Source organism: Dasypus novemcinctus, chromosome 5, assembly GCF_030445035.2.
Source record: "Dasypus novemcinctus isolate mDasNov1 chromosome 5, mDasNov1.1.hap2, whole genome shotgun sequence".
Classification (NCBI taxonomy): Eukaryota; Metazoa; Chordata; class Mammalia; order Cingulata; family Dasypodidae; genus Dasypus; species Dasypus novemcinctus.
In genome coordinates, this window is record NC_080677.1 from 72,249,846 (window position 1) to 72,263,387 (window position 13,542).

At 34.9% G+C, this 13,542-nt stretch overlaps 1 protein-coding gene across 2 annotated transcripts in view; it reads left to right on the plus strand.

Moving 5' to 3' along the window:
• Positions 1-376: 376 nt before the first annotated feature.
• HGF (hepatocyte growth factor) overlaps positions 377-13,542 on the plus strand; it is an 81,099-nt gene continuing 67,933 nt past the window's right edge. For both annotated transcript variants that reach the window (XM_004473380.5, XM_004473382.5), the window contains exons 1-3: positions 377-866; positions 7,945-8,110; positions 13,250-13,362. In XM_004473380.5, coding sequence (XP_004473437.1) covers positions 779-866; positions 7,945-8,110; positions 13,250-13,362 — 367 coding nt within the window. In that variant the 5' untranslated portion in view covers positions 377-778. The remainder of the gene's footprint in view (positions 867-7,944; positions 8,111-13,249; positions 13,363-13,542) is intronic.

Consider the following 13,542-nt stretch of genomic DNA (forward strand, 5'->3'; position numbering starts at 1 on the left):
CTCACAATGTTGGGTGCTTTTGTGTTTTTTTGTTTGTTTATTTTTACTCCACATTACTGCACCCTTTTCTTATTTAACCACTTTCTACCTGTGCTGGACCTGCCTGAGCTCTGCTGTCTCACCTTCTCTTTTCCTTCCCTGTCTCTTAAAACCCTAGAGAAAGTGCATCTGTATTTTAAATCCTTAGAAGGCTTTCACAGGGAAACTAGACAGATTAAGAGCTAGGGCATGTTTGGCTGAGAGACAGCTCTTTGCTTTCTTATTATGCTGCTTCCCCTTCCTCTTTTCCCAAATAGATATGTAAACACATGTATTTTTGTGTTTAAATTTAGTGAATTGGTCCTCTGCCTGTGCCTTGATTTAGCTATTGGGCTGAGCCTTTCTCCTCCCTTTCCTACTCGGATAGGAGGCTCGGGGATCTGGAGCTTGAGCTTCCAAATTGAAGCTGGCCTCAGGCCAGGTGACCTTTTCTTTGTAAGTTTTTTTTTTTTCCTAAGGGGGGGAGGCGGCTGGGATCTGTTTGGTATTGTTGAGGGGGGGAGTGAGAGTGAGGAAAGGACGGGGGTGGAAGAGAGTGAAGGGCTGCTGTTAAACAGTTTCTTACCGTAAGAGGGAGTTCAGACCTAGATCTTTCCAGTTAATCACACAACAAACTTAGCTCATCGCAATAAAAAGCAGCTCAGAGTCGACTGGCTCTTTTAGACACTGACTCGGAACAGGATTTTCTTTCACCCGGGCATCTCCTCCAGTGGGATCTGCCAGCACGTCCAGCAGCACCATGTGGGTGACCAAACTTCTGCCACTCCTGCTGCTGCAGCATGTTCTCCTACATCTCCTTTTGCTTCCCATCGCCATTCCCTATGCAGGTTAGTTTTCTCTTCTTTCATTATTATTATTATATTATTATTTTAATTCTTTCTTGCTAAACTCACCTTTTCCCTCTAACACTCTCTCTTTACCCTATTCCCAGCCTCCTTAATTTAGTATGTGACAAAGGTTTTTTAAAAGCTTTCATTATGCTTTCTTTGACATCTTTTCTCTATTTGAAAAGCATTTAAAATGATCAATGGTAACTCCTCAGTCTCTCTGTCCCTTCTCAACAGACCCTGCCCCATCTCACTTAGTCAGTATTTGCAGGTTGTAGGATAAGATTGAAGTATTGCCACTTGTTGGAACTTTTTGGATAAGTTTAAAGCTGAAGAGAGGGTCAGTCTGAAGAGGGGAGAGTGATGGCCAGTACAACTGGATTTCATCCTTTTCCATGGGACAGTTTTCCAAAGGACGTGGCTCTCCTTTTCCCACGTCCCCAAGCCAACATTCAGGGCCAAATTTTGACCCTATGCCGGTTTTCTTTTGGACAAGGCAGATTAAACTCTGAGTATAGGCATGTTATGAAAATGAAAGAGAAGCCTTTCTTGTAAGAGCTCATTCTTTCTGGATATGGATGCCTGCCCTTTCAAAACTGTAGTGCAAGAAGGCATCAACTGCGTGACTTTGCTTAAAGCTTCAGACCTACTCCACTCAGTCTCACACTTTCCCCCCTGAACTTACAGGTTGGGGAGGAGTTGCTTGGGAGTGTATATTGCCTGGTAGTTTAGAGATTTCATTTGCTGCTTTTGGAAGTTTTCTGTTGTTATCAGGATAAGAGGAAACATCTGTATTTGGATGTATTATCATTATAGTGGCTGGGATACCAATGAGAGAAGACAGTGAGCATCAACCATGGGAACAGGGGAATAAAAGAATGAAACAAATGCCCAGATGGTAGACATGTCCTTTTAGAAATACAAAAGAGAGGATTGGTTATATCTTTTGTGATAAATTATAAATGAAATTTGTTAGGTCTCTCATCTAATTTCCGAAGTTATCCAAGGGTTGAAAACTTCAAGACTGAAATAAAGGACAAGTCATTGAACCCACCTGGCTTTCTTCTATTTTGTGAAGTGGCTCTTCAGGGAAACAACCTGTTTTATTTAGGTGATTTCTGAAAAAGAGTAAAGAAATTAGTCCAAATCTAGAAGGTTAACTTGCTTGAGATGTATCAGGTTAAAATAGACTGTTTTAAGACATTTCTGACCTAGGGGATTTTAAGCAGAAATAAATTGAAATCACGGCTAATGTTTTGAGGGTTTTCATTTTCAAAGACAAAAATATTGATGTTCTGAAATAGAACATGGTTACCTGAAGTCAGCTATGTGGAAAACCCAAACAGCAGATCAACCATAGACAACTTCTATTTGTTTTTGGCATGCGTTATGAGGTTTTGGCAGGAGATATACATTTGTAATTATCTTTCACTTTGGCCAATGTTGAAATGACTGAGTTTCCTGAGTATGGGGAGAATACAGCCCAAGAGTGTGTTGGCAGGCAAGGAGAGGCCAATTGGGAATCACAGCTATGCTGTGAATAATTCCTGAAGTGGATAATGCTAAAATAGATCATCAAAGAAAGTCTGCCTTTAGTTGGGTAGCAGGTTTATTTTATTTTATTTTATTTTTACTTTATTTTTTTTAAGGTGGTACCAGGGAATGAACACTGGACCTCGTACATATGAAGCAGGCACACAAACACTGAACTACACCTGCTCCCCATGGATAGGAGGTTTATTTTGATTTTTTTAAAAAAATAATATTCTCCAGGATGCAAAATCTAGATAGTCCTCTTAGAACATACAGATAAAGTTTGTTCTTTATGTGTCACCTAAAATTGAACATTTTAGAGCTTATTTTGTTACTTGCTTTGGTTAAGCTTTTTGGTTTATTCTGTGAATCTATATTTGTACATGTTATAAAATAACAGCATTTTAGAGAAGAAATGAATACCCTGATAAGTTGCCAAGCAGTTATGAAGAGGATGCACTATGGAGATAAAACTTTTATTTTAAAAATTTCTTAAGAAATATTCCATATTGTGAGCCCAAGCCACCCTGCAGGTTTTGGCCTACATAGAATTACCCTCTGCCATTCTCACTTATACTGGAAACAAATATATTATCCCCTGTAACAAAAGAAACATCAGATGAACACCTCTTGTCCAAGAGCCCATGGGAGATACAAGGATGAAGAAAAAAAAAGAGACTTACTTTTTTTTGAGAACTGCTAAGGACTAAGTTCTAAAAAAAAAAAAAAGCTTATGTAATTCTTATATTGTTGGCATTATTATTATTGGGGTCCCTTTACCTGAGGAAACAAGATTAAAGACCTTAATTTTCTTATTGTGTTAGCTACCTGCACGACAGAGCTGAGATTGCTAACTAAATCTATGTGAATGAAATATGTGGTGGTGTTTTTTTCTTGTATTCATGTTGAAGACAGCAGCAATGAACTCAAGTGAAACTTATTTTGAAAAAATCCATTTTGCTAAATAATATAAGAAAAGCCCTGCATTAGAAATACTAATCTACCGTAGTTGAGGGTTCATTTAGTTTAGAAGATCAAAGCAGGCTTGGGAGTATATGACACGAAAAGATGGGTAGCATGGCTGAAACCAAAGTCAGGAGAACACATAGTGGTCAAAAGCACGGAGGCAAGAAGGTGTAAGGTATGTCCAGGAAGGACAGGTGATCCTGTGCCCCGAGTACTGGGCTCGTGAAGGTGAGTAGCATGTACTGTGATTGGAAAAGCTAAATCAGGATAACATGGACAAGCTTGAATTTTATGCTAAACCGTGTGGTCTCTATTCTGCACATCATGGGAACAGCTGAAAGTTTTTGAGTTGGTGAGATACTTGATTGGATTTGTACTTTAGCTGCACAGTGAAAAGCAAGTTTTAGTCACAAAAGGACAATGAAGGCAGAGACCAGGAGGCTCCTGAAGCATGAAAACCTGAACAAGGAGGTAGAAAGAAGGGTAGGGAGGGAAATGTCTAGGGAGGATCTTAGTCTCACATTGGATATCACTGCATTTTATAAAGCTCTTTGCAAGAGATTATTATTGCTATAAACATTTCAGTTAAACCTGATGTGATCCTTCAAACCCTTTCTTCTTGACATCAACATTTGTGAATTAGTTGCCTTCTTTGAAGAATGGGAGATGATTGTCAGTTTGTGAAACGTAATAAGTCCTTTGAATATAACAATGACAATTTGGACTTCTATTTATGATTCTTGTCTTAGAGAGTTTAAATCTCCAGTCACAACCATTCTCTTCTATTAATTATTTGTATACTTTCATCTTGCCACCTTGCCACTTTAAGCTCTTAATCACTAATCATCTGGGTAGGTTTCTCAGAATGTGTGGAACCAGATTCCTGCCTCTTTCCACACTCTACAAATCCTTTCCTTGCACTGATTTTCCTTTGAAGTCAATGGTTAGTCCACACAGAGAAGAAAATATATGAGGTATTGAGAGAAATGAATGTGAGGCCCAGGGACCAGGGGGAGAAATGTGTCTTTCTTCAAGTACCTTGATACATTTGACCCTACTCTCTGTTTGTAGATTTTCATTAGGATCCTAATGATATTAGTTCTAAAATAGAGATGCAGGTTCTTCAGGAAATATAGCTTCTAGAATGTTTTCCCATACTAGAAGAAGGGAGAAAAGAACTTATGCAAGTACAGGAAAGTATGACAAAGTGCAGTGATCTCTCACCCTTTGATTTCATTTCAATACTTTGTTTATAAACTTTGACTAACAGTCACGCACAAAAAATAGTAGGAAAAATCTGATCCAAAGATTTTTTTGAGTTTCTTCCCAAATTAAGCTTGGCTTTGAACTGTTTTCAGTAAAATAAGCATCAGTTGTTAATACATATGGAAGAGAAAGTTGAAACTATTTTCAGCAAAGGAATTTTATTTTCAGATGCTGTTTTTGAATGACTTCTGCTTTGAGTTTTTCTTTTATTGAAGAAGAAATTAGTCATAGATGTGTGGATTACATGATGTACAATGATCTAGGACTTCATATTATTAACTAATTACTGAAGTAGGAGAAATAACTGAATTATAAGGAAACATATCTAAATCATTAGAAATAAATAATGAAAAAGGTATCCTAGTATCTTGTTTCTATTGCCCCTGATTAGATTTGTAGTCCCAGGCAAGCTTTTCACTCCTATTTATTATCTAGTGAAGGGAAACCATAGATTTATTGGTTTTCCAGAATGTTTTTTGATCTTTAGATGAAGGTAGTGATGTAAAAAATTATCCACAATAAGGGTGAACTATTTTTATGAGGTACAACCATACATTAACACATTTCAATAGGACAACTGAGGATCTGTAGAAATAAACACATTGACAGTTCCATGGAGACCTCTTTCCTCTACAGTAGTCCCCAGTGCTTACTTTCATATTGTGTACTGCTGAGAGAGGAAATCAGAGCATGGAGCAGGGTCCAATTATATTTGATAATTGATAAAAAGCACTTATATAAAACAAACAGTGAACCCTAAGTTAAACCATGGATTACAGTTAATAGTACAATTATAAAAATGGACTTCTATCAATTGTAACAAATATTCCACACAGTTGTAAGCTGTTAAAATTAGGATGGTATATGGAAACACTATGATTTTTCTGTAACCCACAAATTCGGTAATGAAAATAAATAAATAAATAAATAAAATTTAAAATGCACTTATGAATTTAATGTTTGCCTTAGAATTTTTGAATTTATTTGTATGCAAAATTTTCCTACCCTTAGACATATGTAATAAACAAATTCCATTCTGCCAGCAATAAGATAATCAGGCCAAATTTAAGTCTCTATTTTTAGTTGGGGGTAATTTGAAAAATAATATCAATTTCTTCCACTTTGGTGGATAGTTATAATTTTTAAATGATTTTATGCATCCATTTACTACTATTTATTTCTAATAAATATTCAAATTTATAAGGAAAATCAGATAATTTATTATGCTTTGAAACATTTCACAATACTTAGGAACTGGTAATGAAGGTCAAATGAAGGAGAAATTAGTTAATGGAAAAAGTTGTCTCCCATTTACATGGTCCTGGAACAGAAACCAAAATTTGAAAAGAATTGTACCTTCTTTACTTTCAAGAATGACTATTTCATCTGTCTCTTATGCTAGAAATTAAAGCAGGAAACTTCAAAAACAAAATTAAACATTGCATATTCATAACATTTTTTATTCACATTGATTTCCAAATATTTACTTACTAAGTAAAGTTTAAAGAACTGCTTTCACTTCAAAGCTAATATAACTTTCAATTTGTAGATTGAGAAACTGGGGTATTAGCATTTCAGATAATTTAAAAGGGTTCATTTGAGAAACCAATAAGATTGTTAGCACTATTACGTCAACCAACATTACGGAAGATCCACACTTTATAAATAACATATTGGTAGATTCCTTGATTGATTGAATTTCTAGAATAAAATGTCTTTTAAACTGTATGGCTCATATGATTGCCATTCCATCTTTTAGGGCAAAGAAAAGTTGAAGATGTAACCATCATTCAAGTATTGATGATTAATGTAATGGGTATTGGCCTTGTGGAGATTGTGTTCTGGAGTTTTACAAAGAACCAGAGATTCACAGGACCACACATTTTCCTCTTATTATTTTGGACTTTAGTTTAGATGGACATTAATGAGTAGCAGCAACATGTTTAATAAACCAACTGGAGCCTGTGGTGGTTGTCAGACTTAGAGGATGATGCTCTTCTGCTAGCCATATTTCCCAATTTTCCACACAAAAATTTTTACCTCTTTAAAGATTTAACCACACATAAAGTTCAAGATTGTATTTCCTGCTCTGCCATCCAATTTCTTTTCTTTTGGTAGCTCCATTCCAAATCTTCAGAAAATGCTTACAAACTGTAGTTTCATAATCATTCTTAGAAATTCTTACAGAAAGATGGCATCACAAGTACTTCAGAGTGGGGGTTCTGAAGCCAGGAAGCCATATTTCAAATCTGAGCTCTTCTAAGTGGTCAATTAACTTTTTCCTGTCTTGCTTTCTTCATCTTTAAAATGGATGAAATAAACTTGCTGTCATCATAAAGGTGTTCAAAAGAGTTGACAGGCCAAGGATGGGCACATTCCTTTCTTCCTTGGTATAACTGAATTCTCTGAGGCATTTTGATCTGCATGGTAAAGGTGGGGATCATCACTGGAAACTGGGTTACTCTGGGCAAGTTGAGAATAAAGAAACAAGTTCTTCATACCCTAAAAGTATACCTAAGATTAAGTCCTTTAGGATGTTTCAGTTCTGTTTTTCAGGTTTTTAGTAGGAGTCTTCCTGCTATCTAGGGACCTTTTAGTATACTTTCATGAAGAAAAATGATATTGCTACATTAAAGGATGAAGTTTTACATACATTTGATTTACAGCTCTTGGCTTGATCTCAAGACAAACAGTTCAATGATACTAAGAAATAGTATCACTGAAAACATTATGTAACAAATGAGAAAGGAAGGGCTGAACTATGAATAGTACTTTAGAAAGTCAGGCAGAAAAATGTACTCAATGCACAGTTTGTAATGGGAAGTTGCTTGCCTGTCTTTGAAACAGGTTTATCTAATTAATACTATAGTTATATATTATGTAATGATTGTGAAAGGAAATGAATAGTTTAATTTCAAGCATGAAATGATATGCTTCTGGTATTTATGCTTGCTTTCATGCTGTTTGGAGAATATGGTATTATGTATTTCTTTAGTGTGACCGCTGTCCTAATTTTTTTTTTTTTTTTATTAATTTTTTTATGTCCTAATTTTTAAAAGCATGCTTCACTTGAAAGAATGTAGATCAGAAACACGTAGACATGTCATGTAGATCTACATGACAGGTTTTTTTTCCCCCTAATTTCCCCTCTTGCTTTTCACTATCTGAAAATATCATTCTCTTCTCCATCCCCCCATACCCAGAGGTCAAATATATTGTCAGCTAAAATCATTAGCATATAGGTGGTCCTTAAGGACATTTTTTTTTCCTGTGTGAGTCTTAAAATCATTCCTTCCATTTTTTTTTTTAATAGAGGGACAGAGGAAAAGAAGAAACACACTTCACGAATTCAAAAAGTCAGCAAAAACTACCCTAATTAAAGAAGACCCATTACTGAAGATAAAAACCAAAAAAATGAACACTGCCGACCAATGTGCCAAAAGATGTGTGAGGAATAAAGGACTACCATTCACTTGCAAGTAAGTGACTTTATTTTGTTCTTAGGATAATTTTCCAACTGTAGCATATAGTCATTATGATCATGTTTTGTTGAATTCAATGTAATTTGTCCTTAAAATTATAGACTTGCCTAGTTTTAACTTATTACAACAGAATCCTCAGCTCTCAGTTGATGGAAATAAGGCTTGAATAAAAAAGACTACATAAACTAATATTTTGTAGCATCTGCAGTGGCTGTGGTTGCTAAATTTGTGTTTTCTTATCTTATGTACTGTTCAACTGTAGGAACTAAAACTTGATTGGATTGACTTTTATCTCCCTAACAACTTTAAATATGCTATTCAGAGTAAACTTTTTTTCCTTGCCAAAAGAAGGATAAATTTTCAGAATATTAACTGAGCCTAAGCCAAGATTTATACCAACTTATATCATTGTCTTTAGGGATTTAAATAAAAGGTGTTGAAAAACTTAGATAAAAACTAGAGGGTTTGCTGTCAGCAGCAGAGACTGTTTAAAAGGGGTTACAGGATAGTGATGATGAGGATGATGAAGTTTTAGGTGGAGAGTGACAGGACAATTAGAAAAGGCAAAGACTCAAATGGAGAGATTCTTATCTTGTGACAGTCCCAGTATGACCTCAAAGGGAAGAATTCCACACTGCTTTGCCAAAGATTGCAGAGAACAACACTTGTAGTTTTGCATGGTGAAGGTGACAATTCATCGGAATAGAACCTAAAACTACAAGAGGAAGATGCATTCCTAGTTCTTTCTCATGAACATTCCCTCCCCCTCACCTACTTGCTACCCTTTCATTCCCTATTCCACCCCCACCTTTTTTTTCCTTTTTACAGGGTTATACATGGAACCCTGTAAGTTGTGATTTCTAATGTATATTTGGATGGTGATGCATGATGTGAACATGGGGTTCAGTAATGCCATGGAGGTTCTAATTTCATCTTGCTTTTCTCAGCAGAATGGGTGTTGTAGGCCTAAGGGAAAGGACGTGGTCAGAGAAGCTCCTCAGCGGCTTTTGGCGGGGAGGAGGAGTGGAGAGACTATCTCCTTTCTGTTCATTTGTGGCTCCTCTGGAAGCATTTTTATTGCCAAACTGCCACTTTGAAGGAGATATTTCCTGGCAAGGAGAGTGGGGAATTGACTTTACAAGTATATTTCTTTGATAATTCTGTTACATTCCCTGATTTTTCTATGAAAACCTTGAGATAATTTAAAAATAAATTAGGGAAAATTACTCTCAATCAACAGGTCAGCTGCTTAGATTTATGGAGATGTTCTTCTGGCAATTATGGAGGTTGAATTTGCTGTATTTTCCTATCTCAGGGTTGGAAGGTTGGGGTAAAGGGTATCAGAGAACCACATCAATCTTTGTTGATTTTTAACTTTGAATCTGACAATGCACACTCCTGGATTAAAGAGAAAAATATTGCTACCCTTCAATTCTCACATTAGTCAGCTGTATGCCTCAAAAAAAATATTTTTTAAAGCTTTCTACTGTTGTATTTAGCAGAAATTAAAATAATTTTGCTGCTTCAGTGAACACATGTTACCTGATTAACAAATCTTCACATAACCCGTGTGTATGAGGTTTCATGTGTTCTTATCATAATTTGGGGAGTTACACTTAGTCCTGAGATTTATGTCAACCTGCCCAGGAAACAGCATGTAATATTAACTTCGGACAGCCAAAGTCCTTTTGCCTGCAAATGGTATCATTCTCCTCCCTCAATCTATCCCAAATAAGTATACATATATATTTGAAATTACTTAATACCCTAGTCATTCAGAATTGAGAGGACAGACAATAATGAATTAAAGGATCCTGTTTGAAGACTTTTTTCAAGGATTTGAATCATTGGAAGACAATGGCAAATATACTAAAATGCTTAAAAATACCTGGAAAGCTGTTTGAAATTATCTGTGAATTGAGGGGGTTGGGGGCAGTGGGGACGTGGGGGAGTGGTGTAGAACATTCCCAAACATTGTTCCCTCTTGAGAAGGTATCAACCTATTGATTTTACAGACATTCAAGTTCCTCTTTGCTAGGTAGGAAAGATGACAGAATGCCTGATTCCAAGCTCTTCAGAAAATTTGCTAATTCACAAACTGACTTAAGGGGGAAAAAATAGGGGGCTTTCCTTTCCCAGCCCTGACTGAGAAACTGGTACTGGAATTGCCTTCCTGCCATAAACAAGTAGAACACTAGATAAAACAAATTCTTGAAAGGAAGATATCATTAAAATAAGGCTACGTGGTCTAAAAATTAAACTGTAGAGAAGATGAAATTCATGGAATTTAATGGCTTGGGGCTCTTCCCTTTGGGAGGAAAAATATTATATGGAAACAGTTTTCCGAGAGCATACGTTACCATAATGGAATGAGAGAAAAAGAATGAAATTAGCAAACTGGAAACCTTGTTACCTACTTCCCAGATGGCACCACCTTTGCATTTACAAAGACCAATCTTACATGTTGCTGATGACACTCATAAATCACCTTAAAAGGGAGAAGAAGAAAACTATCCTCATCTGCAAGGGAATCTGCATCATTGCCACATAATTAGGAAAAAAGTATTTTCTATATATGTGACACACTTTTTACCTAAATGTGAAGTTAACTAACAGGTTATTGATTTCTGTAAATTTTAAATTTCTCCTTTGATGTTTGTTTAATTTTTATTTTTATATAATTACTATATCTTCAAGGCTATTTACAACTTCCCACAACTGCCCTAAAATAGGGAATAAAAAAATGTTTTGCATAAGCTTACAGTCTATCTGATCAAAATTCAAGCATACTTTTAGCTGATTCTTTATTATCGTCATTTTGCCAGAGTTGCAAAAAATACTTTAATAATTCCTTTTTAGTTATCACTTAAATTATGAAATATTCTTGAAGGCGAGTATTTTTAAATATCTGTATATAAGCCAGAGCATAAATTTATGAATATATTTTTGAAGTTATTTGCATATAGAATGAAATATAAGTGAGAAATATAACAGGTAAATATTTTAAACTATTTTCTAATGTCTTTAATATTTGTTCAGTAAAAGTTATTTCTCCTTATTTAAAATTCATTTAAAAGTTGTCAAAATTCTATGAAATGAATTACTGATTTGAAATATCTAAAATTACCAGAAAATTATGTTATCAACAATACATTATATGAAATGGAAGAGAAAATTCTTATTCTTAAAAAAGAAAAATCCATGCATATCTTTCAATTGGACTCTTGCACACAATGGCATTCTAATTGAGCATAAATGTGGTATAAAGGAAAGGTGGAAAGGTTTTTTTTTTTTTTTTTTTTTGTTCTGTCTGTTATGTCATGACCCTAACTGTCCAATTCATTAGAATTTTTTAAAGCAGTTTTATTGAGATATATTTACCTACCATGCAGTCCATCCAAAGAGTATAATCAATCTGTGGCTTTTAGTGTAATCACAAAGCTGTGCATTAATCACCACAATCAATTTTAGAATATTTTAATTACTCCAAAAAGAAAAGCTCCATTCCCTTAACAGTAATCTCTCAATCTCTCTATCTATCCCCAGCCCTATATAACCACTAGTTGATTTTTGTCTCTTTAGATTTATATATATATATTTGCATTTTATATAAATCGAAAAATACAATCTGTAATTCTTTGTGCCTCGTTTCTATCACTTAGCATGTTTTTTAAATTGTTGTTATTATCATTTTTCAATTAGAAAATTTGTAAGCTTACCAATCAATCATGCATAACATACAGGACTCCTTTACATCACCCCACCATCAGCAACTTTCATTGTTGTGGCACATTTGTTACAAATGAAGAAAGAATATCATAAAAATATTACTGCTCCCTATAATCTATAGCATATATTTTGGCTTATTTTTTCCATAAACCATCCTATTAACACCAGATATTAGTAGTGTACATTTGTTATGGTTCATGAGAAAATGTTCTCATATTGGTACTGTTAACCACAGTGCATCATCCATCACAGGATTCTCTGTGTTAGATAGTCCCATTCCTTGCACAGTCCATCCACAGTGTATACTCAGAGGCTCTGTTTCATCACAGAGTTGGCTGTCATTTCTAGAATGCTTTCATCACTCCAAAAGGAAAAAATCTATGCCTTCCCATACCCTCCTATTGTTGACCCTTAGCATTGATGTAGCACCTTCTTGGCCATTGATGCAAGAATATTACAATATCACCATTAACTATAGACTATAAGTTACATTTGTTATATTTTTCCCATGTATCACCATATTCTTAACACCTTGTAATAGTGACATACATTTGTTCTAGTTCATAGAAGAACATCCTTGTACTTGTACTATTAACACAATCCTTACCATTCAGTGAACAATGACAACAGATACGATACTAAGCCTTAGGGATAATAATTGCAGGGGTAACATATATTAGTAATTTTCTTCCAGGAAATCTAGAACCATATTCTCAATGATCGTAATAGTTTTTTTTTTTTTAAATTAAAAATGCTTGTGCAAGCAAACCTATTTATGAAACATTGAGTTACATAACAAATAGTTGTCTTTGTTATCCCTACCTTCCTAGTCTTTAATATGCCTTGTAACTCACCAAGAAGGGATAGTATATTAAAATTTTACAAACTTGTTTGACTGGAGAGCTCATTCCTAGGAGGACATCCTAGGGTATGGTGATTTGTCTAATCCACTTTAGGAAATATCCATTTAGAATGTACCTTTTACTTTTTCAAATTTTGGAACTTAATCATGATATTCCAAATATAATTGCCCATGTATAGCTGCCAATAAAATACTGCAACCTGCTATGTACTTACAAAAAAAAGTCTCCAGAAATAATCCAAGCAGTTTTGTTATATATTGCTTTTCCTGCTTGAAACTGTCATTTTCTAAAAGTAGTTTAGAATAAATGAGAATATTCCAAATATTATTCAATCAGATAATTAAATCTGTGTCTATGAAAACTTAATTTTGTTCTTCCTTATTTGTCCATCAAATGGCAGGGTCAAGTATAACTCATATTTTCATTATGTATGTATAATAATGCATCTGTTTTCATATTGCCCTCCTTGGTAAACCATGTGTCCATCTTTTAAAAACTGTATAAATAGTAGTATTCCTTCTTTTCATTTAGATATTTTTTTCAGGGCCTTTGTTTTTGACAAAGCTAGAAAACGGTGCCTCTGGTTCCCTTTCAATAGCATGTCAAGTGGAGTGAAAAAAGAGTTTGACCATGAATTTGACCTCTATGAAAACAAAGGTAACTTCTCCCTAAATAATTCAAATGGAAATAAAGTATTAAATATATGTTTGTAATTTCCTACCACAGTGCCCCTTCCTGCTGATTTTTCTATGCTGGATCTGTTGTAGAGTCAGTTTGGACATTAAAGAACGTGAAACCGGTGCCTCGACTGTTTTTGCTATGGTCCTTAGGTTAAAG